This window comes from Lissotriton helveticus, chromosome 5_1, assembly GCF_964261635.1.
Source record: "Lissotriton helveticus chromosome 5_1, aLisHel1.1, whole genome shotgun sequence".
Classification (NCBI taxonomy): Eukaryota; Metazoa; Chordata; class Amphibia; order Caudata; family Salamandridae; genus Lissotriton; species Lissotriton helveticus.
This window is the reverse complement of record NC_136065.1, coordinates 1,804,157,344-1,804,183,477: the sequence shown is the minus strand read 5'-3', so window position 1 is coordinate 1,804,183,477 and position 26,134 is coordinate 1,804,157,344. Positions and strand designations below refer to the sequence as shown.

General features: G+C 45.4%; 1 protein-coding gene across 1 annotated transcript in view; it reads right to left on the bottom strand.

Moving 5' to 3' along the window:
- Positions 1-26,134, bottom strand: part of PLCD3 (phospholipase C delta 3) — a 379,382-nt gene that overhangs the window by 129,094 nt on the left and 224,154 nt on the right. The window contains exon 3 of the mRNA XM_078645134.1: positions 9,214-9,442. Coding sequence (XP_078501260.1) covers positions 9,214-9,442 — 229 coding nt within the window. The remainder of the gene's footprint in view (positions 1-9,213; positions 9,443-26,134) is intronic.

The following is a 26,134-nucleotide window of genomic DNA, read 5'->3' as shown; positions in this document are numbered from 1 at the left end:
AGGGCCTGTACTGTAACTGAGGAGTAGTATCAGGACTTTTTGCACTCTCCCCCCCACCCCCACCTCCCCACCGATCATGGGAAGGACCAAATAACTTACCCAGCTTGGAGGAGCCACGAAAACACTCCGGTAACTGCAGCTTTATTGTCAATCTCATTTGATTGCTTCTTATTCAACTGTTTTCCGTCCTCTTCTTGTGTTTGTTCCTACTCTGAAGTATAAACTCCTTATGATCATTTTGATTGGCTGACTTTTATCCTTCCTCTGCTCACATTTAGGGAACTATGGGCCCGATGTAGGTCGCCAATTACCGGTCGGTAACGGCCGATTTCGGCCGTTACCAACCGGTATTTGGGATTTGACATGTAGGTAGGCTTAATTTACAGAATCGGCATATTTACCGATTCGGTAAATTTACCGATTCTGTAAAATACCGAATTGGTAAATTTACCGAATCGGTAAATACAGATGTAGGTTGCACTGAAAACAGTGCCACAGGCCATTACCGATTCGTTATTTACCATGTAATACTATTACATGGTAAATAACGAATTCCAGTGTACATGCACATCTGTGCATGTACACCTGTGCCATGTGGCACACAGACATGCCCTAAGGGCATGTATGTGTGTCACATGGCACACAAGCCAGAAACATGGGTGCAACAGGTTGTCAAAGTGACACCCTGTCGCCTTTGTAAAATCGGTAATTTTACAGATTCGGTAATTACCGAATCGGTATTTGCTATTGAATCCTATGGGCTTCAAGGCCCATAGGAATCAATGGCAAATACAGATTCGGTAATTACCGAATCTTACCGATTCGGTATTTTTACCGAATTTTTTACCAACATAGCAATTACCGATTAGTAAATATCGAATCGGTAAAATTCGGTATTTATCATTCGGTAATTTGCTATTACCTACATCTGGGCCTCAGTTTTCTTTTTCATTTAGTGCACTATGACAGCGTGTGTCTTTTATAGTTCTCTCATTTGTTTGCTGCTCTCTCCCTGAAATACTTCACATGTGCTGTGTTGCGCTTCCTGCTTGTTTGTAAAATCACAGCAACATAGGTGTTTTGCTGTGGTATGGCTGAAGAGCATACTTTAGGAGTTGCATTCCATATATTCCATCAAAGGAAAGACATTGGCACACAAAGGCTTTTATGGAACTAGGGGAAGGGGCACCTGCTGCACTCAGCCAGCTGGCATCTGAGGCAGAATGTGTACTTAGCATGACACTTCTCCCGGAAGCCCTAAAATCAGCTACCTGGCCTACTACAGAGGACCACACAGTTGAATCCTGTGCAAAGTAAATTAGGCCTCGGCCTTGGGAAGCATCCCTCTTTACATTCTGACACCTCCTTATTCTTTCTTTTAATTATGTTCATAGTAATATATTGTTATTACAACCTGATTGTGTCTTGTAAACATATTTAGTGCCATACTTGATTTGGCATATAAATAATACAAATAGAAATGGGATTAGTAAGCAATGATAAACATAGTCTTACTTTTTCATGGATGTACCACATGGACAGAGTAGACAATCTTGATTCTCTGAAAAAACAGCATCTCTGAAAAAAAGAATGTCTCACTATATGAGAGACAGCACCTTGGTTTGTTTGCTAATTTGGGGATACTTCATGGAGGATGTGGATCCCATGCCAAGAATAAATCAGTAAATTTACTGATGGGATAAAACTATGAGCTTGGATTTAACATGAATAGCTGCTTTCAGGATCTTATTTGTAATCTTTATTCATAGATATCCCTGAAGATGTTATATATGTACTGAAATGCATTGGGTTTGTTTATATACATGATGACTGAAGAAACATGGATATCATTGGCCTTTCATATTATTGGTCATGAATACAACACTGAAAAACTTGTTTTACAGGGCATAGCTAGAACATGGGCCAAGTTGCTTAGTTCTGTAATCCTAGGGTATTTCTCTAGAATGGCACCTCTGTGGGATTCACCTGGGGCCCCGGGATGGCTTACGGACAGTCTGGTTTTGCCCTTGAGAGAGGCAGGTGTGGAGGTTTGGGGTGATTTGTTTGTAGATGGGGTTCTTGTTCCATGGGAATCCCTCAGGGACAGGGTTGGCTCAAACCTCTCCAGGTTTAAATACCTACAGATGGCTAGCTGGGCCCAGTCACAGACTACCACCAAGTGTAGATTCCCAGTAGGGGGAGGTAACTATCTTGAGTTTCAGCTCATTAATAAAATGCCAGCAAAAAAGGAAATCTCTTTTTGGTACCATACTATTCTAGATGAGATTGATGGCGAATTTCAGCTGGCCGATAAGCTTTGGGGGAGTTCCTTCTTGGACCAGGATGTGGGAAGTCTTTGGCTTAACTCTTTTAAGACACTGTGGGACACTGTCAAACCAGCATGGCTCCGAAGGAATGACCTCTTCACCCTGCACAGGGCCTATTATTCACCACAGAGGCTCTCAAAATGCTCAAATGACTTTCCAGTATCATGTATGAGGTGTGGGGCAATAGCTGCTTCGGATCTTCATATGTTTTTTGATTGTCCATCTCTGTCTCCCTTTTGGGCCTCTATAAGCAGACTATTGTCAAATTTGCTTGGTTGCCCCATTACAATCAATCCCGTATTAGCAATATTTGGTGTGATGGAGAGCGTTATAGGCCCTGCTAAATATCTTCTTTTCTATACCATCCTCCTGGCTAGGAGAGAAATTTGCAAAAAATGGTAGGACTTTACGCTACCCTCCTTTCTTGATTGGCGGGCATCAGTATTGCAGGTTTCCAGGCTAGACCTAATGAGATCGGGCAACCAAAATAAAAGAGCTTTTTGGAATCTTTTGAAGTGGGGACAACAGTGAGACGATGGATGTTTTTTTTTTCCCCTGTCCAATGATTACGCTGCCCCTCCTTTTTTTTTCCAGGCATATCCTGACACATCAGGTTGCGCCCTGTGGTGTTTGTTTGGAAACATGCCCAGTAAAGCTGCCCCGTAAAGGTCTCCGAATAAAAAATTCCCAGAGGTTCTGACATCACTGATAGGCGAAGGTCACCTTTCTATATGCCTATTTATCCAGTGTACTGAGGCAGTGTGTCACTCTCTCTGGGATTTAATTGAGCGACCAGGGTGGAGAATGAGGACAAAGAAAACAAGCATTGGAAATGCAATAGGTCTCGCATTAGGAAAGTTTGAGCGATTGGTATTGTAAATGACACTTTTTATTTATGTGTTGGTTTTGAAAATAGCAAAATTAATAGCTTTGTCAGTTACAATGTCAATAGTTTTAACTTTCGCAAATGTGACACCTATAGCATTTGTAATGCAATGTGTGTTGTATTTACATGACTTAGATGCATTGATATTACAAATAACAATGGCTTTTAATTTTGTAAATAATTAATACTTAAATAAAATTTATTGTAATTTATAATGGCAATAGCTTAAACGTTTGTAAATAACTTTTGTGAAGATTATGTTCAGTGTATTTTATTGTGACGAAAATCCAAGAACATTGCATTTGCACCTACACACACACACAGAGCCACACACACACACACATACATATAGATGTGGTGGTGGTGGATCTGGGGGATATGGTGGTGGTGATGGTGGATGTGGTGGTGATGGTGGTGGATGTGGGGGTGGGTGTGGTGGTGGATGTGGTGGTGGTGGTGGATGTGGTGGTGGTGGAGGTGGTGGTGGATGTGGTGGAGGTGGTGGATGTGGTCGTGGTGGATGTGGTCGTGGTGGATGTGGTGGTGGTGGATGTGGTGAAAGTGGTGGTGGATGTGGTGGTGGATGTGGTGGTGGATGTGGTGGTGGAAGTGATGGTGGATGCGGTGGTGGATGCGGTGGTGGATTAGGTGGTGGATGTGGTGGTGGATGTGGTGGTGGTGGTGGTGGATGCGGTGGTGGTGTTGGATGCGGTGGTGGTGGTGGATGCGGTGGTGGTGGTGGATGTGGTGGTGGATGTGGTGGTGGTGGTGGATGTGGTGGTGGTGCATGCGGTGGTGGTGGAAGTGGTGGTGGATGTGTTGCATGTAGTGGTGGATGTGGTGGTGGATGTGGTGGATGTGGATGCGGTGGATGTGGTGGTGGATGTGGTGGTGGATGCGGTGGTGGATGCGGTGGTGGATGCGGTGGTGGTGCATGTGGTGGATGTGGTTGTGGTGGATGTGGTGGTGGATGTGGCGGTGGATGTAATGGTGGATGTGGAGGTGGTGGTGGATGTGGTGGATGTGGTGGTGGTGGATGCGGTGGTGGATGTGGCGGTGGATGTCATGGTGGATGTGGAGGTGATGGTGGATGTGGTGGTGGATGTGGTGGTGGATGTGGTGGTGGATGTGGTGGTGGATGGGGTGGTGGTGGTGGTGGATGGGGTGGTGGTGGGTGGGGTGGTGGGTGCGGTGGATGTGGCAGTGGATGTGGCGGTGGATGTGGTGGTGGATGTGGCGGTGGATGTGGTGGTGGATGTGGAGGTGATGGTGGATGTGGTGGTGGTGGATGCGGTGGATGTGGTGGTGGTGGATGTGGTGGTGGAAGTGGTGGAGGATGTGGTGGTGGATGTGGTGGATGTGGTGGTGGTGGATGCAATGGATGTGGTGGTGGTGGTGGTGGGTGTGGTGGATGTGGTGGTGGATGCGGTGGTGGTGCATGTGGTGGTGCATGTGGTGGTGGTGGATGTGGCGGTGGATGTGGAGGTGGTGGTGGATGTGGTGGTGGATGTGGTGGTGGATGTGGTAGTGGATGTGGTGGTGATGGTGGATGTGGTGGTGGATGTGGTGGTGGATGCGGTGGATGTGGTGGTGGTGGTGGTGGATCCGGTGGATATGGTGATGGTGGATGTGGTGGTGGATGCGGTGGTGGATGGGGTGGTGGTGGTGGTGGATGGGGTGGTGAATGTAGTGGTGGTGAATGTGGTGGTGGTGGTGGATGTGGGTGTGGTGGATGTGGTGGTGGATGTGGTGGTGGATGTGGCGGTGGATGTGGCGGTGGATGTGGCGGTGGATGTGCCGGTGGATGTGGCAGTGGATGTGGTGGTGGATGTGGAGGTGATGGTGGATGTGGAGGTGATGGTGGATATGGTGGTGGTGGTGGATGCGGTGGATGTGGTGGTGGTGGATGTGGTGGTGGATGTGGTGGTGGATGCGGTGGTGGATGCGGTGGTGGATGCGGTGGTGGTGCATGTGGTGGATGTGGTGGTGGTGGATGTGGTGGTGGAAGTGGTGGTGGATGTGGATGTGGTGGTGGATGTGGTGGATGTGGTGGTGGTGGATGGGGTGGATGTGGTGGTGGATGTGGTGGTGGGTGTGGTAGATGTGGTGGTGGATGCGGTGGTGGTGCATGTGGTGGATGTGGTGGTGGATGTGGCGGTGGATGTCATGGTGGATGTGGAGGTGATGGTGGATGTGGTGGTGGTGGATGCGGTGGATGTGGTGGGGTTGGATGCGGTGGATGTGGTGGTGGTGGATGCGGTGGTGGTGGATGCGGTGGTGGTGGTGGAAGTGGTGGTGGATGTGGTGGTGGAAGTGGTGGTGGATGTGATGGTGGATGTGATGGTGGATGTGATGGTGGATGTGGTGGTGGATGTGGTGGTGGATGTGGTGGTGGATGTGGTGGTGGATGTGGAGGTGGATGTGGAGGTGGATGTGGTGGTGGTGGTGGTGGTGGATGTTGTGGATGCGGTGGATGTGGTGGTGGTGGATGTGGTGGTGGATGTGGTGGTGGATGTGGTGGTGGATGTGGTGGTACATGTGGTGGATGTGGTGGTGGTGGATGTGGTGGTGGTGGATGTGGTGGTGGAAGTGGTGGTGGATGTGGATGTGGTGGTGGATGTGGTGGATGTGGTGGATGCGGTGGATGTGGTGGTGGTGGGTGTGGTGGATGTGGTGGTGGATGCGGTGGTGGTGCATGTGGTGGATGTGGTGGTGGTGGATGTGGTGGTGGATGTGGCGGTGGATGTCATGGTGGATGTGGAGGCGATGGTGGATGTGGTGGATGCGGTGGATGTGGTGGTGGTGGATGCGGTGGATGTGGTGGTGGTGGATGCGGTGGTGGTGGATGCGGTGATGGTGGTGGATGCGGTGATGGTGGTGGAAGTGGTGGTGGATGTGGTGGTGGATGTCATGGTGGATGTGGAGGTGATGGTGGATGTGGTGGTGGATGTGGTGGTGGTGGTGGATGCGGTGGATGTGGTGGTGGTGGATGCGGTGGTGGTGGAAGTGGTGGTGGATGTGTTGGATGTGGTGGTGGATGTGGTGGAAGTGGTGGTGGAAGTGGTGGTGGATGTGGTGGATGTGGGGGTGGTGGATGCGGTGGATGCGGTGGTGGTGAATGTGGTGCTGGATGTGATGGTGGATGCGGTGGTGGTGCATGTGGTGGATGTGGTGGTGGATGTGGTGGTGGATCTGGTGGTGGATGTGGAGGTGATGGTGGATGTGGTGGTGATGGTGGATGTGGTGGTGGATGCGGTGGTGGTGGATGCGGTGGATGTGGTGATGGTGGATGCGGTGGTGGTGGTGGATGCGGTGGTGGATGGGGTGGTGGTGGTGGATGGGGTGGTGGATGTGGTGGTGATGGGTGTGGTGGATGTGGTGGTGGATGTGGCGGTGGATGTGGCGGTGGATGTGATGGTGGATGTGGCGGTGGATGTGATGGTGGATGTGGTGGTGGATGTGGTGGTGGAGGTGGATGTGGAGGTGATGGTGGATGTGGTGGTGGTGGTGGATGCGGTGGATGTGGTGGTGGTGGACGTAGTGGTGGTGGACGTAGTGGTGGTGGATGTGGTGGTGGTGGACACGGTGGTGGTTGTCGTGGACTTGTTGGTGGTGGATGTGGTGGCTACCTACTTTGTAAATAGCCTTCCCTTTGACCTGGTACAAAATATATTATTGTACTATGGTCTTGAGTATGTGCAGTTTTCTATCATATTACAAAGAGAAAAATAATGGCGTTACTCTATATTTTGCACCAGTGCAATTATTTCTAATATGGCAATGGGCGCGTACGTTATTAAACTACACACTGCCAAAGTAATCGGGTGAATTTGATTGTAGAAGAAGCAAATCGGATTTACCGACGAGCAAAAATCTTGTAGAAAACAGGTACGAGTAAAACACGTGGAGCATCAACTTGACCACCAGATGGCGATACATCGTGCCCGGTTTTAAGAAACATTCGAGTCAAACAAACTAGTAGAAAAAACAAGCATTCCTCGGTGGCGGCGTGGTTGCAAAGCAAGCCCAGCAGATTGCAGGGATCTGAACAGACTAATAATGTCTATGTAAATAAACAAAAAAAATACAAGTCTATGCATGCAATTTATACCTGACCACAAGTTCATGCTCCCGTTGTAATGTATGGACCGTGCAACTACATGAGACATACTTGCATAACATACCTACACTCACTTTCCAAACTCTACCTCTGTAGAGTGTAAGGAATGCATGCCAAGCTTATATGTGGCTGAATGTGCCTTCCTGTAATGTAACTGATGCTTATGTAAAGCGCCCACCTCTGTATCGAGTTTATGCTAGATAAAACAGCAAAGGGAAACAAGACGGAGGGCATTGCTGTGGGGAGGGGGGAGGAGAAATGCGACATGGGGCGGGGCGGGGAGAGCGGCGATGAGGGTGTGAAGTAGCAGGGGCCTTTGAAGTGAAGCTAAGCTTCACTTCAAAGGAGTGGGAGGAGTGCTGCTGGGGAACAGATGGCGATTTGATGATGTGCACGTGCATTTTAGGTCAATGCGCTTGCGCATTGACCTAAAAGCGCACAGGCACAGCATCAAATCGCCAGTCTAGGTAAACCTTGTTTAAGCCCCTATAGTCTCGCTCAATGCGCATGCGCATTGAGAGGCGAGACCTAAAAAGGAAAAGAAAAAACACTGAAAAACTTGCACTTGGAACTGCCAATTTTTTTAATGCAGAATAAGTAAAAATTAGCCCTATTTTAGCATGTAAATAATCATAACCGGACGTATGAAAGTTTTATTAATGGCAATGTCAAACGTGGGATCTGAGAACAAAGGTTCATTAGTAATACTTAATGCAGAGTAAACATGCAAACTTGGAGCCTTTCATGATAGCAGGGGGTGAGAGGGTGTAACAGCACATCAGCACATTTTTTGGCTCTAAAACAATTGAAGTCCAGCCTTGAAAACATCCACACCCTGAGCTGTTCTTGCATCAAGGCTTGGTCCAGCCTTGCATAACCTGGCTATGAAGCACGCAAGACCACCCAGTGCCTAGGTGACGCTCCCTCACCTCTCTCTAGGGTGGGATCGTCTCTGGAATCAGATCCTTGCTTTGAAGTTCACCGAGCTTTTGACTCTCCACTGAACAATCCCTTCAGCTGCACAAACACACAAAGCAAGTACATAATAATGCCCAGATGTCAAGGTACAAGCAAAGCGTCTCTTTCATATTGCGGGGGTGATGGTCAGATTTCTTAATACTACACAAGCACAGTGCAGTTATCATGGGGTACAGTCATGGACAGAAGTTGAGTTTGCAATATTTGGGGGATGATCAACCTGAACGGGTCAATTTCAGAGGTTAGGAAGATACCACTTGGATGAGCCCTTGAGGGAGGGCGAACAAAGCGATACGAAAGGGAGGGGGCAAGGCTTACGAGACACTGTACCATAGGTATAAGATGGCGGATGTATGGAGAGGCTGTGGTGGGGGGGGGCACCCAGGGTTTTCATGACCTGGCTGGCCTCGGACATGCAAATATGTCCCCTTATATCCCAAGAAGCATGCTGTAGCATCAGCTAGCAAGCACCATCCTGCATTGTGCTGGTCAGAACATCACTTCTGGTCACAGCTCTCTCCACAGAAGAAGGGATAGTGCCAAAAAAAACAATCAATATGCCACCATTACACTGAATGGATGCTTTACTGTGCATAAAGGGCTACTGATACACTCTTTTGGCAGAGTAAGGATAGGTGACGTATCCACCTACTTCTTGCCCAAAAGTCTATTTATTGCAATACTGTTCCAACAGTTTTTCTCTAGTGGCGCTAAAGTGCCATTTGTCAAATACATAAATAGGAGTTGGTCTCATTCTTGGGAGCGAGGGAATTGAGAAAGCTACTTTAACAACTCTACTGGGCCATAAATTAATGAGGTATAACACTAATGGGCCCATCCACGTCTTACCCAACATGGTGCTGTATACAGGCGCCATAGCTGCAAAACAGTGCAAAGGATATTGGTCGAGTTTCTCCCGTTGGCTCATGGCCTCCACTCGCTTTATCAGTTTATTCAGGCCACGGACCCATAGCTGGGCCTCCATCTCGGTTGGAGCAGCGAGGTCCAGGTTCCGGCGCTTGCCCTTAAAGGAGATGGTGAGGCATTGCTTCTCAGGGAAGGTGTGACCATACTTCTGCAGCCCCTCGGACTGGTGTCCCTCCCGGACTCCTTCAATATGCATCACTGAAACTGCAAAGAGATGAAAGAAAGCGTAGATGTGAGGCCAACATGTGTAGTCTTTTGTACATGTGCCTCAACCTTTTAATATAAACATACTTACTATGTAAATTGGACCTAAACCTGTTGTATTGTCTTACATCTCACCACTCATAAACATGTATACTCAATAAGAGGGAACACAAGTTACTCAAAAGCCTGTTAAAGGACGAAGTGGCAATAAAATATTAGAGCGGTAGACGTCAACAGCTCCAGAAACATGACATTAATATGGAAGTAGAACCTACATGTGCATGTATATATATGTGTGACATATACATATATAAAGAGCACAGTCCTACAATACCGCCTCTAACTTTTGTATTTGCATTTTCTCTATGAAAGTTCTGGGGTAAACCACTTCAACTTTGGATTTGGGGCTCAATTATCAGAACTTTAACAGAACTAAAATGTAAAAATTGTCAGCAATCTGTATGTTAAATGCATTAAAAATGCATTACAGGGCAAGCAGTCCTGCAGATAAGGAGGTGTTAACTATGCTTTCTGTAATCTACATAAGAGTTTTGGGTTAGGAACCGACTGTTAATAGCCTATTGCATAGGAACCAACAATGGAATTTAAAACCCAATCTAGATTTTGCAAGCTACCTAAAAATGTTAAATGATTCTGTAAAAAGCACAAGTCACATAATGACCTACGACTGGCGGGTTCCAAAGATTCAGCAACGGACAAAGGTTTTGGAGAATGGAAGAGGCAGGCTGATTTGTTGACCACAGTGTGGCGCATAAGTTACTGTGTGAGTGTCTGATAAACTGCTACAACTGACTCTATTCGAATGAGAAAGTGGTTGGCGCTGGTGGGCACGGTGTATTTCTTGCACTTTATCAGGTCCATTGGGAAATGGGTTTTTCTTTGGGCACTGGATTTTAGCATTACAAAGGATTTACCACACTTCCCACATTACCCACATTATCCACTCACGAATTAATTGATTGCATTAAATTGAGCAACTTCTACGATTAAAGACACACCCAACAAGGGAGACAGTACCCCTTGCCAGCCACAGACCAACCGGTCGCTCTGCCTAAACCCCACCGGGGTGCACCTATCTGGGCCCCCTTCGAGGCTGTCCGCCCCCCCCTCCTTTTCCCAGTCCTGATGAAGACCCGCACTGACCCTTTGAGAGGGCTTATCCAGGGTTGAAACGTCGACACTCAAATCCTTTGAACCAGCTTTAAGGACTCTGCGAGAAGACCAACGGATGTGGTCCCCAGAAGTTCCTAAAAACCTTGTACTACTGGCCATTTTCCCCTCCTCCTTTCCCCTCCCTGTCCCCTTCTAAACACCACTGTATATTTAACACCTTCACACATATTACTGAGCACTGAATGTCACCTTTCTTCACATTTGATGCACCATTTTGTACTTTGTACAGCCTTTCCATAATTTAAATCAGGGTAATTATAAATGAAAATAATTTATAAATGTGTTTTGATTTACCCCAGATGGTTTGGATTTACATTCTTTTTTCCTAGATGAACTCACTTCAAAATGTATATGTTCTTTCTTCTTTGATAAAATTGCTTTGTATGTAAAATTATATTTTTCTATATACAATAAAGAATTTCGGAAATAAAAAAAAAAAGAAATGTATATATTGTTTAGTATTCAGAACAACTTAAAGAAATAGTACATACCCGACAAAACCATTTGTATACTTTCAGCTTTCAAAATCGGCCTCCAAAGCCTCCAAACCATTGGGGAAATGCCCGCCCATGGAATGACACTTTTAAGTCACAGTTTCGATTCGTGGTCGGTTGACTCAGCCTGTCATACTTAAGAGCTCAATAAAATGAGAACCGCTGAGCCAGGTAGAGGCAGCATCTACTTCTTCCGGCACTTCAACAACACAGAATGAGAGTATTACCATATAGCATCCTAGCTAATATCTCCTCCCTCTGGCACAAATATAATACAATATATATATACATCTCTCTCTCAATATATATATATATATATATATATATATATATATATATATATATCCGCTCCAAGGGCCCCTCACCGCACTCGTACGGGAATCAGGAAGCAGCACTCGCAGGGTAAATTCACAGTCAGTTTATTTTCAAAAAAACGCGCTTTCGGCACTCGGCCTTCCTCAGTAATGAAACGCGGAACGAGGCAACATTTCATTTTAAAACCATCACGTTTCTAGTCAAATCAACATGTTGATTTGACTAGAAACGTGATGGTTTTAAAATGAAATGTTCTTGCTCTTGCAGAAACCGATGTAATATATATATATATATATATATATATATATATATATATATATAGAGAGAGAGAGAGAGAGAGAGAGAGAGAGAGAGAGCGAGCTGCAGCTTATTTACAATCAAATTAAAACAATGTCTTCATCGTAAAGAGCAAATTTCACCCAGTAACAGTGTAGCATTCTTATCTAACTGCAGGGAACGTATATCCCTACGTTCTTTCCAAAGTTGACGCTGATTCTTCGAAGCACTGCGTGGCTGCTGTTCTGCTACACTATGCTGTTCAGGTTCCCGGCTGTGTTGGAAATGTTTTCTGCGTGGGCTCAGGTACTGATTAGAGGTGTTGGTTTGCTCCTGTGGGGCAGAGGTGTATAAATGAAAAGGGTGGCAGGCTTGTTCTGGCATGCTGGAAGCAGTAAATACATCTCTGACAGAGCCTAGCACAAAATATAAGCGGTATTTCACAAATAGCCTCCTTCCTCGGAAACCCACGCGCCCAAAGAACAATGGCACGCGGGCCTGTCCCTCCACGACGCCTGACGCAGTGACGCTCCCTGTAGGAAGCCCGGCAAACACCGAGCACGCTGGGTAAACAAGGGTCTAACGGTGGCGCGAGGCGTATGAACAATAATAGCGAGTGCTGGAGGGGCGCCCTCGCGTTTACCCTCACCGTTCGCCCACACAGTCCCTGTATGATGTCCATGGAGTCTATGGTGCCCGTTTCTATGCACAGGGCATCTCCTGAGTGTACCAGATACCTTGGTTGCGTGTCTTTTAATAAAAAAAACAGCTATGAAAAGCCTGCTATCTATTGCTGTTTGTACTGGGTAAACGTGGCACTGAATGGGGGCTGTGTTTGCTTGCTCTTTGCACAGCTAGGTTTTCAAACAATGCAGGATTACGGGTGCAGGTGAGCGGAGCACTCTTTTAATGGTCTCATTCACTGCCGCACTTCTGCCACACAACTGGAAAGTCAACGCATATTTAAAGGCCACTCCTGCTCTGTACTGCAAATGTTTGCTCTTAAAATGCTAGACTTCCAGGAAATGCACTAGAAAGCTGAACATTATTCTGTTTTTTAAAACCCATCTCAATGGCGCTTCCAGACAAGCAGGTATTTATCCCAGAAGCGAGCTACATTCAAATTAAATGAATAATTGAAGATCATTTAAACTCAGACTCTGATTTCTCTTGTGGTTTATCTTAAAGCCTGGTTAAGCTTCCACTGAGATCTCGGTGCCCGGCAGCTAGAAAGGAACTCTCCAAGCTCAAGCAAAGCATTTGACAGGCTGGACGGGCAGACTGGACAGAGGTGAACCAGTGGAAGGCTGGAGCGAGTGATCCATGGGGTACCTACACACCCTATCTGTTCAACAGTATGCCTCTTCCAAGCTCTCTGTTCCTCTATCTATCCGCTCAATAATGCAACTTTCCCAAGATAACTCTCAATATTGTGCCTCCTAAGTTATTTGTTTAATAATGTTGCTTCTCCATGCTAACTAGTCAAAAATGTACCCCAAGCTATCTATTCAATACATGACCACTAGCCTCTTCGGTCCCATAATGCATCTCCCAAAGATAACTTTTCCATTATAGGCCTCCCACCAACCCTGGCTCCACTAATTGGCTCCACAAATTATCTGGTCCATTGCGCACTTCCTCAAAAATAACTTATTCTCTGGTATCCCTTTCTCAAATTTTTATCTTCCAATACTTTCTTTTCCTCAGGAAAAATGTTTGTCTGTACATCTCTTCCCAAGTTATATGTATAATTATGTGCTTCCCTCCAATCTATTAAGGTTTTTTCTAAGATACCTTCATTATTGTGTTACCGGACAGCCATAGAGGGCACAGTACTTCCATGTGTGCAGAGATGTGCTTGAAGCGACTTAGATACAGGTAAGTCTTGAGGAAGGGGACACTGGGATCGGCAGGGATAAGAATTCTGCCACCTGCTTGATGAACTGCAATCCATAGTTTGTGATGATCTGAAATTAAGGTTTTGAATAAACCCTGTATGTGGGTTGATAATTGAGAGCTTGTAATGTTGCGGTATAACAATTTCAATTGCTTTTGGCATTAAAGTGTTGCAACCAGGGCATATTTTCCTCAGGGTGCAATTGTTTCAATTTTTATCTATACCACTGAAAAAAATTACAGCCAATTTATTCCGGTCATTACCAGTACCACAAGTGTTGCATTTGAACATGTGTTACGTGCTAATGTCCCAACATAAAATTGATCTTGATTGGTTCAAGATGTATGTAATAATGATAAAAGAATAAGGAGAAACACATTTCTAACTTGTTTTAATAAAAGAGCCACAAACTGATATAATTTTGTGTTGTTTTGAGATTCCAACATGGCACTTTATGTGGCTATAAAATGCCCATCTTAGTCTGTAGGGGTAACAAGCTGGAAGCGCTCTAACAATGCTACGATTTAATAGCAATTGTTTCAAAATCCGCACATGCTGGACAGTTCAACTGATGGCCCACTTGTATGGCTAAGGGCACTTTCCAATTGAACGTGTGTGATTTTATTGCACATGTACAACAACATATTTCTCTAAGGTTTGCATGAATATCGGCCGGTAAATAGCTTGAGAGAGTGAAACTTGGTGGGGTTATATAATATGTGCGTGTAGTCTTGGCCCCACATTCTCAGGTTCTGTTCCAGGCACAGCCTTTGAGTGAAGTGATACTTCTCCCAGCAGGTAGCATTGGGGAAGTCTCCAATCTGGAGCATCACAACATAGGCAAAATGAAGTGTGAAATCCCTGCACCGGACTATCATCAGGTTTACTGCACCAGCAATCAGAGGAACAGAAGGAAAAGCTCTGCCTAGAAACGTCCTCACCATGAACAACAGAATCTGCAGTCCCACCTCTCACACTTAACTCTACCAAACTAGCATTGCTCAGGACAAAAAAGTAATCAGCAGCTCCTTCCTAGCAAGGCCCTCTTTGAATTTTAAAGAGGAGTCCTGTCTCCATTCTCCCTCATTTCAGTGACTGGTCTCCACGCTGTGTCCAAAGGAATGCTGGAAATAAACCTTCACGGTCTGGGGAGGCTGCCCTCACCCCAAACCTGTGCCCTGCTAAAGCAGGTTCATCCATAATGGACCCCCTATTTCTTTGCTAATTAACACTGTGACCCAAACTTTAAAGGTGAACATCATCAAACATCCAATCCAGCATCTGCAGAATCTCTTTTACAATGTTGTATTATTTACTCTGTATATAATCTCATTATGATATGATCATGAGGTCACTAATTCTTTAAGTGCAGCCTAAACTCATGATATTTCACTATATACATGACTATTACTTTACACTTCCAACCCCTATGCATATCAGCTGTCCTAGCTGAAGCGATGATCTATCAGTGGCCTAGCAGAAGACAAACTGTTCATCTGATTCTGGTGCTAGCAAAAGTACCTAATATAGCACTAATTTGCATGCAAATAACGTTTCTTGCTACAATTTTGCATCCTAAAATTGCATGCCATCTCAAAAAGGCTCTAAAATATTCCTAAAAACCCTGCTAGAAAAACTGACTTGAGTTAAAATTTTGGATTATTTACTGTCCTTTTTTCTAATGGCCCTCTACTTACTTCTCTTGCTCTCCATGCCTCCTTTCACTGAGCACAGCCTACTATAAATCACATGCATGTTTACCTTAATCTCTAAAATTATATTTCTGAAAATCCTGTACCAGACCAGTCTACAGCAATAACCCCACCCATTAACGGAATAGGCGTGAAATAACTGAAGCAATTTGCCACCTGTAGCTGAAAAAAAGGAGGACTTTAATGTAGTCCACCCCTGCTGGTCCCAACAAGCTACATAGTACGACCACTCCTTAACACAACAATAATCAGATATGGCATGATATTAACAAAGTCCATCCAATCAAACCTCACCATTTCTCACAATCAATCTATGCCTGCTCAGGACCATAAATGTATACCAAAATATCTCGGAATAGACAATCCAGTACAGTAACTAGCTAAGTGGACTAGAATCATATGAAATAACATACCTGCAGAGCTATTCAAAGCTGCCAGCATACTGAAAACCAACTGCGTGCCTCTTTCTCACACTTCTTCACCCATCACACTTCTAAGCGCTGCATCCTATAATATGATAATTGCACCTAGGGGGTCATGAAGTACAACATGGAAACGCTTCTCACATATGATTAAAAAAACGGTAACATACTTTCAACCACACACTGTACAGCGCGCTATATAAATGTTGCAATACAACAGATCTGCAATACAGCTGCTTCTCACTATGTGATCAATTCCATTTTGGACCTCCTAAAACAGTTTGTTCTTCTGGAACCCCAAAAATAAGTTCTGCTCTCTATTTACCTATATTATCTGCTCTACATTCTGGCTGTCTTTTCCACAATGTACCTAGACTTATGTGTTCCATTTTGTGGTGATCATTTTATGTATGCAATGTGCTCTAAGCAAGCGCCTCTAAGCTCTTTTTATTTTGATTGTCAGTAAGGTCAGTCATTAGCACAGATATACATTTTAGAGTATAGGGTTGCACCCTAATGTGTACAGTAAATTATCCTGCATGCGAATAGCCTTGTTGAAGAAACTGGGTACGGATTGGTTAAATGAAAAGCAACTTTTTGTTCAGCGCTTTAAAGCGCCTTGGCTCTGACAGGAACAAAGGGTATGACCTTCTTTTCTGCAAATAAAAGTGTTGGGAGCGGGACAGGAATGAACAGCAGCTCACAAGAACTGTTCTCCCTTAGGAACATTTGAAAAGAATGGTACAAACCGAGGAATTTTACAGCATGCTTTTAACATAATATGATAAACAAATTACACTTTATGAGTATAGACACTTCTTTAATTCATTCTTTCATTCTGATATCTTTTTTTCTTTCTCTCCTTTTACTCTTCATTATCTCCTTTCCATCTATTCATCAATCATTCTTTGTTTCTTTTTTATCATATTTCTTTCATGCTTTCTATTATCCTTTCTCTCTATGTTGCCTTCATTCCTTCTTCATTCCTTTTTCCTCCTATCCATGCTTCCTACAATCCACATCTCACTTCTGTCCTTCTTTATATTATTTCACGTTCTTTCTTCGATCTTTTTTCCTTATTTCGTTCCTTTTCCTTCCTTCATTATTATTGTCCTTCTACCCTAGTTTATGTCTTTCTTTTCATGTTCTTTCCCTTCTTTGTTTGTTTCTCGTCCTTCCTCCATTTCATCGCTCTTCTTCCCTTCCATCTTTAATTCTTTCTTTCTCGTTTTTCATTATTTAATTCAATTTTCATGGCTTTTCTTTCTCTCATTCCACTTTTCTTTTTAATGTTGGTTCTTGACTTCTTCTCTTCTTGATGCCCTTCTTTCAGCTCTCATATCATTCTTTCGTTAGTTCCTTCTTCCTGCATCTCCTTTTCTTTCTCTTTCCTCTCTTCCATCTTTCCTTTGTACTTTCAGTACTTCTTTTGTGTATTTATTTCCATCATGTTTCAGTTTTATCTTTCTTTCCTTCGGTCTTTGCATTCTTATTTTATTGCTTATGTGCACTTTCTCATTTGTTATTTCCTCTTTGAAACAAATCTCTTTGAGTTTGGTTTCTCCGGCACCCTCCCCCTCCCCCCCAGGTATGTCATATAACCTTATCCTTGCCGTGTTTCTTGGCTACTGTCTTGTGATCTGCAAGTCATGGTTCAAAGTTAAGAATGGCCATAAAAAGAATTTACTCTGCCTAGAAGCACCCCCGCTGATAGCGGATGCCTCACTTCGCCTTTGGTTCCATCCAGGGCAAAGCGAAAGATATTTTTGCAAAAGAATTGTGCAGAGCCCACACCCTTCAAAGTGGTCCGGAGATTAAAGTGTTTGCCAATCGCATTTCTGAAGGCAGGGATAAGTTGGTGACCCTCGATGGGAATGCAGCCCTATGGTGCAACAGGGGGACAAACCTTTTCATGTTAACCCTTTCCAGATCTGTAACGGGATGACATTGCGTTATTTTTAAAGACAGTCCTAATACGAGCACAGTCACCAGGGAATACACGGAACTTGAAAAGTCAAACCTCATTTTGCTTAAATGTTTACTTTGGAGTATTTCTCTCTGTAGTAAAGGCTGGCCCGACTATCCACTGGAAGGTACTAGAATGGAAAAGCATACATGCCGACAGACCCGATTTATCTTTCTCCCGCCTGAAATTCTCCTCCTTTCAATAGAAGTCAATGGGGGAAATATACCCCCCAAACTTTTTTTTTAATCTCACTCTTACCGATTTCTTTTAAACATATTTTATTGATTGTGCAATGTAGCATTTTCAATTAAATAAGCATTTTTCCCAATATACTCATCTCTTGTCCACATTCTAATATAATCACGACAGACACAGACATTACTTGTGATGGTCCAAGACTTTTTGATGTCCTTAATGTGTGGCATTATCCAAATAGCAAACAAGTATGTTTCATACATTTATAGAAATAATTCTTGAAAACACACAACAAAATTCAAAACACCACTGGAGCAGCCACCCAGTTGTATATATATAATGGTACCATCGCCAAAGGTGGAGTGTACTCGTATTCTTACTCGTTAATAAGGTCCACGGTATGAGGGCCAATTATCTCCGCTATACAATAGCCATAAAGGCATTCTTGCAATATACAGAAACATTAATCCTAATGTGTTCCGATACCGACAAAAGCAGAATCTTCACTGCTTTATCCATTGGGGGCCAATCATATAGCACTGCTTCCCAAGCCCGTACGTAATCATGACTCCTCAGCCCTCGCCATGCTTCTTTGTACTGATGCCCCCTCGCACTCTGCCCACTTAAGCAACTCCTTTCTCCACCCTGAAGACCAGTTCCAGCTGGGGATTTCCAGCACATAGAGATTTGACGATGAGCCAGTATTAAGGCTAGGTCAAGAAATCTAGACATTACAACATTAGGTTTGGCCATAAGGAAGAGCCCAAGCATGGAGATCGCAGGAGTTTTACTAATATTCTGACCTATGGATTCGTTAATGAGTTGCACCACCGTTTCGCGGTATATTGTAAGCAAAGGACATTCCCATACCATATGATAAAATCAGCTCCCTCTGCGTTACATCGTGGGCATACCGCATTGGGAACATGCGATTCATTCTTTAGGAGTGAGATGCACTCTGTGAAGATGGTCATACTGGATTGATTTAAACCTTGCATTCCTGGTGGTGCGAGCAATATGCTTTAAGATATTATCCCAATCAGCAACCGTCAGTCCCATTGCCATGTCTGCCGCCCATTGACAAGGACGTAGCTTCGTCAATAAGATCAGGGCTTTATTTTATTTATTTTATTTATAAAGTTTTATATAGCGCTAACTTGATCCCGAAGGATATCAGAGCGCTTTACAATTTGAGGCAAAGGTAACACATCAGAACATTAGTCTAACATGGGGAATCTAATATCCAAAAAAGTGTGTGGTTGTAAACAAACGATATTCAGTAGGTGGAATGTTGCAACAGCAGGTTGCTGTAGAAAAATCACCACAACGTTTAACTAGACAAAGGGAAAAGCATCTTATTACTTGCAAGATATAAAGCAGTGAATTAGGTTACAGTAAACCCAAGTATACTGCTAGGCCTGCCATTCAAACAGGTCAAGGTAAGTGTTGTCATTGCATTAAACCAAATAATGGAAATTAATCAAATGCTTTCTAGTGTTGATATTTCAATAACTAGCATGGAACACTCTTTTATACCTTCGATTTGAGCTTCAGATTTTTCAACAGTCAAGCTGGGATATCTTGTTAAAACAAAATATAAGAGAAGCAAGAAATGAGGGGACTTAAATGGAGTGGGAGGAGAGAGGAGGGCAGATTGTGCTGGGACGCCCTATTGCTGGGGCAGCCATGCGCTTTATAAATCTTTATAACATCTTTCAAACGAATCAAAAAATGTTATGGCCTTTAAAACGGAGACAAGAGAGAGTGTGTGTGTGTATGTTTTTGTCACTGTGGACATGTGAAAATCTGAGGTGAAATCCCACAGACACTTCATCATACCGGACTGAAAGCCCTTGTACCCAACCATTTACACCAGAATACATATTTTAGTGGGGTGTAATACACCAACTCACTCCCTGAAGCTACACCCCTGCTCATTTATCTCGCAACTCATTCAACTCAAATTTAGGCTGGGTGCAGAGTACCTTATATAACAAGCATTTACAATGCAATGGTTTTGCCTTTGTTAAAGTTAGAGCTATTGGCATTGCTCTTGACACTCTGAAGCTCCACTCTGAAGCTCCACTCTGAAGCTCCACTCTGAAGCTCCACTCTGAAGCTCCACTCTGAAGCTCCACTCTGCACTCTGAAGCTCCACTCTGCACTCTGAAGCTGCACTCTGAAGCTCCACTCTGCACTCTGAAGCTGCACTCTGAAGCTCCACTCTGAAGCTCCACTCTGAAGCTCCACTCTGAAGCTCCACTCTGAAGCTCCACTCTGCACTCTGAAGCTCCACTCTGCACTCTGAATCTGCACTCTGAAGCTCCACTCTGCACTCTGAAGCTCCACTCTGCACTCTGAAGCTCCACTCTGCACTCTGAAGCTCCACTCTGAATCTGCACTCTGAAGCTCCACTCTGCACTCTGAAGCTCCACTCTGAATCTGCACTCTGAAGCTCCACTCTGAAGCTCCACTCTGAAGCTCCACTCTGAAGCTCCACTCTGAAGCTCCACTCTGATGCTCCACTCTGATGCTCCACTCTGAAGCTCCACTCTGAAGCTCCACTCTGAAGCTCCACTCTGCACTCTGAAGCTCCACTCTGAAGCTCCACTCTGCACTCTGAAGCTCCACTCTGAATCTGCACTCTGAAGCTCCACTCTGCACTCTGAAGCTCCACTCTGAATCTGCACTCTGAAGCTCCACTCTGCACTCTGAAGCTCCACTCTGAATCTGCACTCTGAAGCTCCACTCTGCACTCTGAAGCTCCACTCTGAATCTGCACTCTGAAGCTCCACTCTGCACTCTGAAGCTCCACTCTGAATCTGCACTCTGATGCTCCACTCTGAATCTGCACTCTGAAGCTCCACTCTGCACTCTGAATCTGCACTCTGCAGCTCCACTCTGAATCTGCAGCTCCACTCTGCACTCTGAAGCTCCACTCTGAATCTCCACTCTGAATCTGCACTCTGAATCTCCACTCTGAATCTGCACTCTGAAGCTCCACTCTGAATCTGCACTCTGAAGCTCCACTCTGAATCTGCACTCTGAAGCTCCACTCTGAATCTGCACTCTGAAGCTCCACTCTGAATCTGCACTCTGAAGCTCCACTCTGAATCTGCACTCTGAAGCTCCACTCTGCACTCTGAAGCTCCACTCTGAATCTGCACTCTGAAGCTCCACTCTGCACTCTGAAGCTCCACTCTGAAGCTGCACTCTGAAGCTGCACTCTGAAGCTCCACTCTGAAGCTCCACTCTGAAGCTCCACTCTGAAGCTCCACTCTGAAGCTCCACTCTGAAGCTCCACTCTGAAGCTCCACTCTGAAGCTGCACTCTGAAGCTCCACTCTGCACTCTGAAGCTCCACTCTGCACTCTGAAGCTCCACTCTGCACTCTGAAGCTCCACTCTGCACTCTGAAGCTCCACTCTGAAGCTCCACTCTGAAGCGCCACTCTGAAGCTCCACTCTGAAGCTCCACTCTGAAGCTCCACTCTGAAGCTCCACTCTGAAGCTCCACTCTGAATCTGCAGCTCCACTCTGAATCTGCAGCTCCACTCTGAATCTGCAGCTCCACTCTGAATCTGCAGCTCCACTCTGCACTCTGAAGCTCCACTCTGAAGCTCCACTCTGAAGCTCCACTCTGAAGCTCCACTCTGAAGCTCCACTCTGAAGCTCCACTCTGCACTCTGAAGCTCCACTCTGCACTCTGAAGCTCCACTCTGCACTCTGAAGCTCCACTCTGAAGCTCCACTCTGCACTCTGAAGCTCCACTCTGAAGCTCCACTCTGCACTCTGAAGCTCCACTCTGAAGCTCCACTCTGCACTCTGAAGCTCCACTCTGAAGCTCCACTCTGCACTCTGAAGCTCCACTCTGCACTCTGAAGCTCCACTCTGCACTCTGAAGCTCCACTCTGCACTCTGAAGCTCCACTCTGAAGCTCCACTCTGAAGCTCCACTCTGAAGCTCCACTCTGAAGCTCCACTCTGAAGCTCCACTCTGAAGCTGCACTCTGAAGCTCCACTCTGCACTCTGAAGCTCCACTCTGCACTCTGAAGCTCCACTCTGCACTCTGAAGCTCCACTCTGCACTCTGAAGCTCCACTCTGCACTCTGAAGCTCCACTCTGAAGCTCCACTCTGAAGCGCCACTCTGAAGCTCCACTCTGAAGCTCCACTCTGAAGCTCCACTCTGAAGCTCCACTCTGAAGCTCCACTCTGAAGCTCCACTCTGCACTCTGAAGCTCCACTCTGCACTCTGAAGCTCCACTCTGCACTCTGAAGCTCCACTCTGCACTCTGAAGCTCCACTCTGAAGCTCCACTCTGCACTCTGAAGCTCCACTCTGAAGCTCCACTCTGCACTCTGAAGCTCCACTCTGAAGCTCCACTCTGCACTCTGAAGCTCCACTCTGAAGCTCCACTCTGCACTCTGAAGCTCCACTCTGAAGCTCCACTCTGCACTCTGAAGCTCCACTCTGCACTCTGAAGCTCCACTCTGCACTCTGAAGCTCCACTCTGCACTCTGAAGCTCCACTCTGCACTCTGAAGCTCCACTCTGCACTCTGAAGCTCCACTCTGAAGCTCCACTCTGAAGCTCCACTCTGAAGCTCCACTCTGAAGCTCCACTCTGCACTCTGAAGCTCCACTCTGCACTCTGAAGCTCCACTCTGAAGCTCCACTCTGGCTGAACATAACAGTCGTTACACAGTGTCCTTGATAAGTCGGTAAGCACTATGTTTTTTGAGTCAGTCGATTTTGATTGACCGGCAGTCCTCAGCTAGTCATAAATCCATCATTTAGAGGCCAACCCTTCATTTGCAAATAGCCGTGCTATTCGAAGGTTTCTGACTACACAGTTAATCAAGTACTAAGGCATCTTTTCTTGACCTGGACTTTTCAGCGCTCAATATGGGGGAGTGTCACAGTGATCATCAATTGCCAGTGGCGCTTCTGTTTATTGAATGTGGCAGAGCAGCCCCGTCTGTGCTCTCCACGAAATAACTGAGCTGTCTGGAAGACTCAAGTAACCAAAATAGTCGCTGCTAACATTTTTTGTTTGCACAGGTCGTTATTTCATATCCGGACTGGGCCGACACGGCTGTTCAATCTTCTGAGGTCGATAAACTGAGTGCTGGTAATGTGCTGCTAATGTGTGCAGTTATTTTCCAACACTTAGAAAGGGACGAATTTGAGATTTTAGGTTCACAGATGCCAAGAAGGTTCAACGTGGAGGCATAATCGTAAGGTAGGTTCAACAACATTTTGCAGCCCACGCCGATCTGTCAGTCACGTTCAGCAATCATAGACACATTATACCCTGTGCGGCTCATCTGTGCGGTACACTGGTCATGCTTTCAGAATAAACAAGCATATTAACAAAGCAACGCATGGCCGCCCGTGCTTTCCTCGTACTCACTAGTGTTAAGAGGCGGTGGCTTCCGAGTTTCGAACAGCACTTCGCGCTGCAGGAGGTCATTGACAGTCACTAGTCAGCCCACTACCGAGCAGACTGACCCGGACCCAGCCCAGTCCATCCAGGGCTTTCAGTGGCATTCATCACAGTGTCTCACCGGAAGGCGGGCATCAGAGAGAAGCGGGAGGGGGCGGGAAAGGGGGAGGAGAGAGCTGACGACGGCCGGCCGGAGCAGAAGACGGGCACCAAAACAAGCGGGAGGGGGCGGGAAAGGGGGAGGAGAGACGCTGACGACGGCCGGCCGGAGCACGAAGGCGGGCACCAGGAAACAAGCGGGAGGGGGAGCAAGGGAGGTGCCGGCAATGCCGGAACAGAATCGGGGGCGTTCCCGGCGTCGCGTGACGTCGGCAAAAGCCAAAGAATGTCGGGAACGCCCCCGAATCTGGTCCGGCATTGACGGACAGGCCCCTCGTCCAATGGCTAGGCTCCATTTATGGAGCCAGCCAATGAATGACGAGGGCCGACCCAAAGCCACACTACAGATCTCATCAGGATTTCGCCTGCGCGAAAAAGATGCGCAGAGCGCATCTTTTCGCCAGGCAAAACCTAAAAAGTGCTGCCCCTCTAACTTTGTCACTAATAGTGCATATTTCCTATAAGCAGCCATGCTCTGAGGACTCTAAAATCCACATTTCCATCCTACATCTACATTTAATGTAGCCACTGTTGCCCCATATAACAGAAAATGTTGTGAAGGGAATATCCCTTTCTGCTTTGTAAATGTTGGCCGTGACTTCTCTCCCAGTTTGGCATGAGGTACAACCCTTTACTCGCTCTCTGTGCGGCAGTCATTTTGAATTTGAAACGTTAATGGGGAGACCTATGCAATGGTCGGTGACAGTTGTAGGAGACACTGAGCGAGCACAGAGTTAATGCGCTTAATCCATGGTGATTAGAACACTTGCCTCAGACAGAAGCACAGAAACCAATGGGAATATAAACAAATATAATTGCTAACTCATTTCGAGCGAATTTATTTCAATATGGGTCACTGAGTAACAAATCTAATGTGACAGCTGCGAAGGGATGGCGGCGAAACACTCGTGTCAGAGAACATTCCAGAGGAAGCAGTGAAGATAACGATTTTTATGACAGTGTGTTCCCAACATCCGAATGCTACTCCAGAATCATGATGCTAGTCCAGAATCATGAAGAAACGGGTATATCTGTCCGCACAGGAATGGGCTGTGTCCTATTTCTGTTGATAACAAAATAAATTAGGTAATAGCTATTTGGGACATTTGCTAATGTGTCATTGGACTGATGCTTCTGAAATGGCGGAAGGGATGGGGACAAATTCTATAATGGCTTGACAGGACTCGATACTACCGAGCACCTCAGACCTTGAAGAAAAGCACAGGCCTGTTAGAAAATTGGTAGGGCTGTGCAGTGAACGTATCTCAATTTCGCCCATGAAGGAGCCGGGTTCCATATTCTAGATCTACTCTGAGACCCCAAGGCTGATGTCTTTTTTTTGTCAGCATGAAAGCGTGGAGGGGTGGGAAATTGTTAGCCAATCAATCATTACAGTTTCAAAGAACTATGACTCCGAAGAATCACAGACTCCCAATTAAGTTTAGTTAGTTTATTACAAAGCCAAGAACAGCTGGACGTACAGACACATCAAGGTGAGGATGTAGAAATACATTGGAACTAATATAAAGCCGAATTTACAGGTGAAATTAAGAAGGTGCAACATGCACAGAATAATCAGTTCAAGAATCAGGATACAGAAGATTATGGCTCCAACACAGAGATTCCCCTTCACTGGAGGTTCGTAGGTATAAAGTAATAATCTCTCCCTGCTCTACCACTAACGTGACCTCCCTACTTGGCATTTCCCAAGGCAAGGCCCATAAAGGTGTCGGTACGTGTAGTCTTCCTAAGTAGTCTCTTCATGCTTGGTTCGGTCAAGTAGCATAAAGCTACAGAGCTCGTTCTAAGATGCTCTCAAGGTAAAAGCAGAAGTCTCATGACACGGTTCCTAACCTAGATACTTCACTTTCATATGTACCCCAGGATGCATTGCAACATCATACCATCCAGGCAAGCCATCTCCTTGTAGGTAACTTTCCACATTACATCAATGCTCCCAGGCCTTTGCGGGATGACCTTGATTCCCAGGCTTACTCCAATGAGAAAATACATTGGTTCTTTACTATCAGTATTGCCGTTCAATGTATCCTCTCCTCCCTAAGCCTAACTCCTAAAACAAAGACATTATTGTAGCTAACAAAGATGAATTTCTCCACCTGCAACAGACATGTGAGAAAGAACAATATCAACATGCACATGAATTTCACTATTAAATCTAATGCGAGAGCCTCCAGGGGAAAAACACACTTCAGGCCTACAGAAATCAGTCAACTTAAGGAATGTCACAAGCCTCATGAAATAACACATATAAAATTAACATTATTACTGAGCACATCTAAGTTAACAAATTACATAAGCACATTAATTATGTGAATACTTGTCAGCGACATGTACGAATTCTGCAAGTTAATGTTTTCGTCTAACCATATGTAGCTGCAACGTTAATTTCTTTACAGCTACATTGGAAATATCCCTAACACTTCACTTTTCACATTATTACAGTTTACGTTCTATTGGCCTAAGTTAATGAAATAGAGGATTATATGTAAATTCAGACTACCTACCATTACAATGCACCCCTATGAATGAAAGAGCAAAATTGCGCTATAACACCAGCATGCAGGAATGTTTGGGTGATATTTTTCCTGCAGAAATGTTT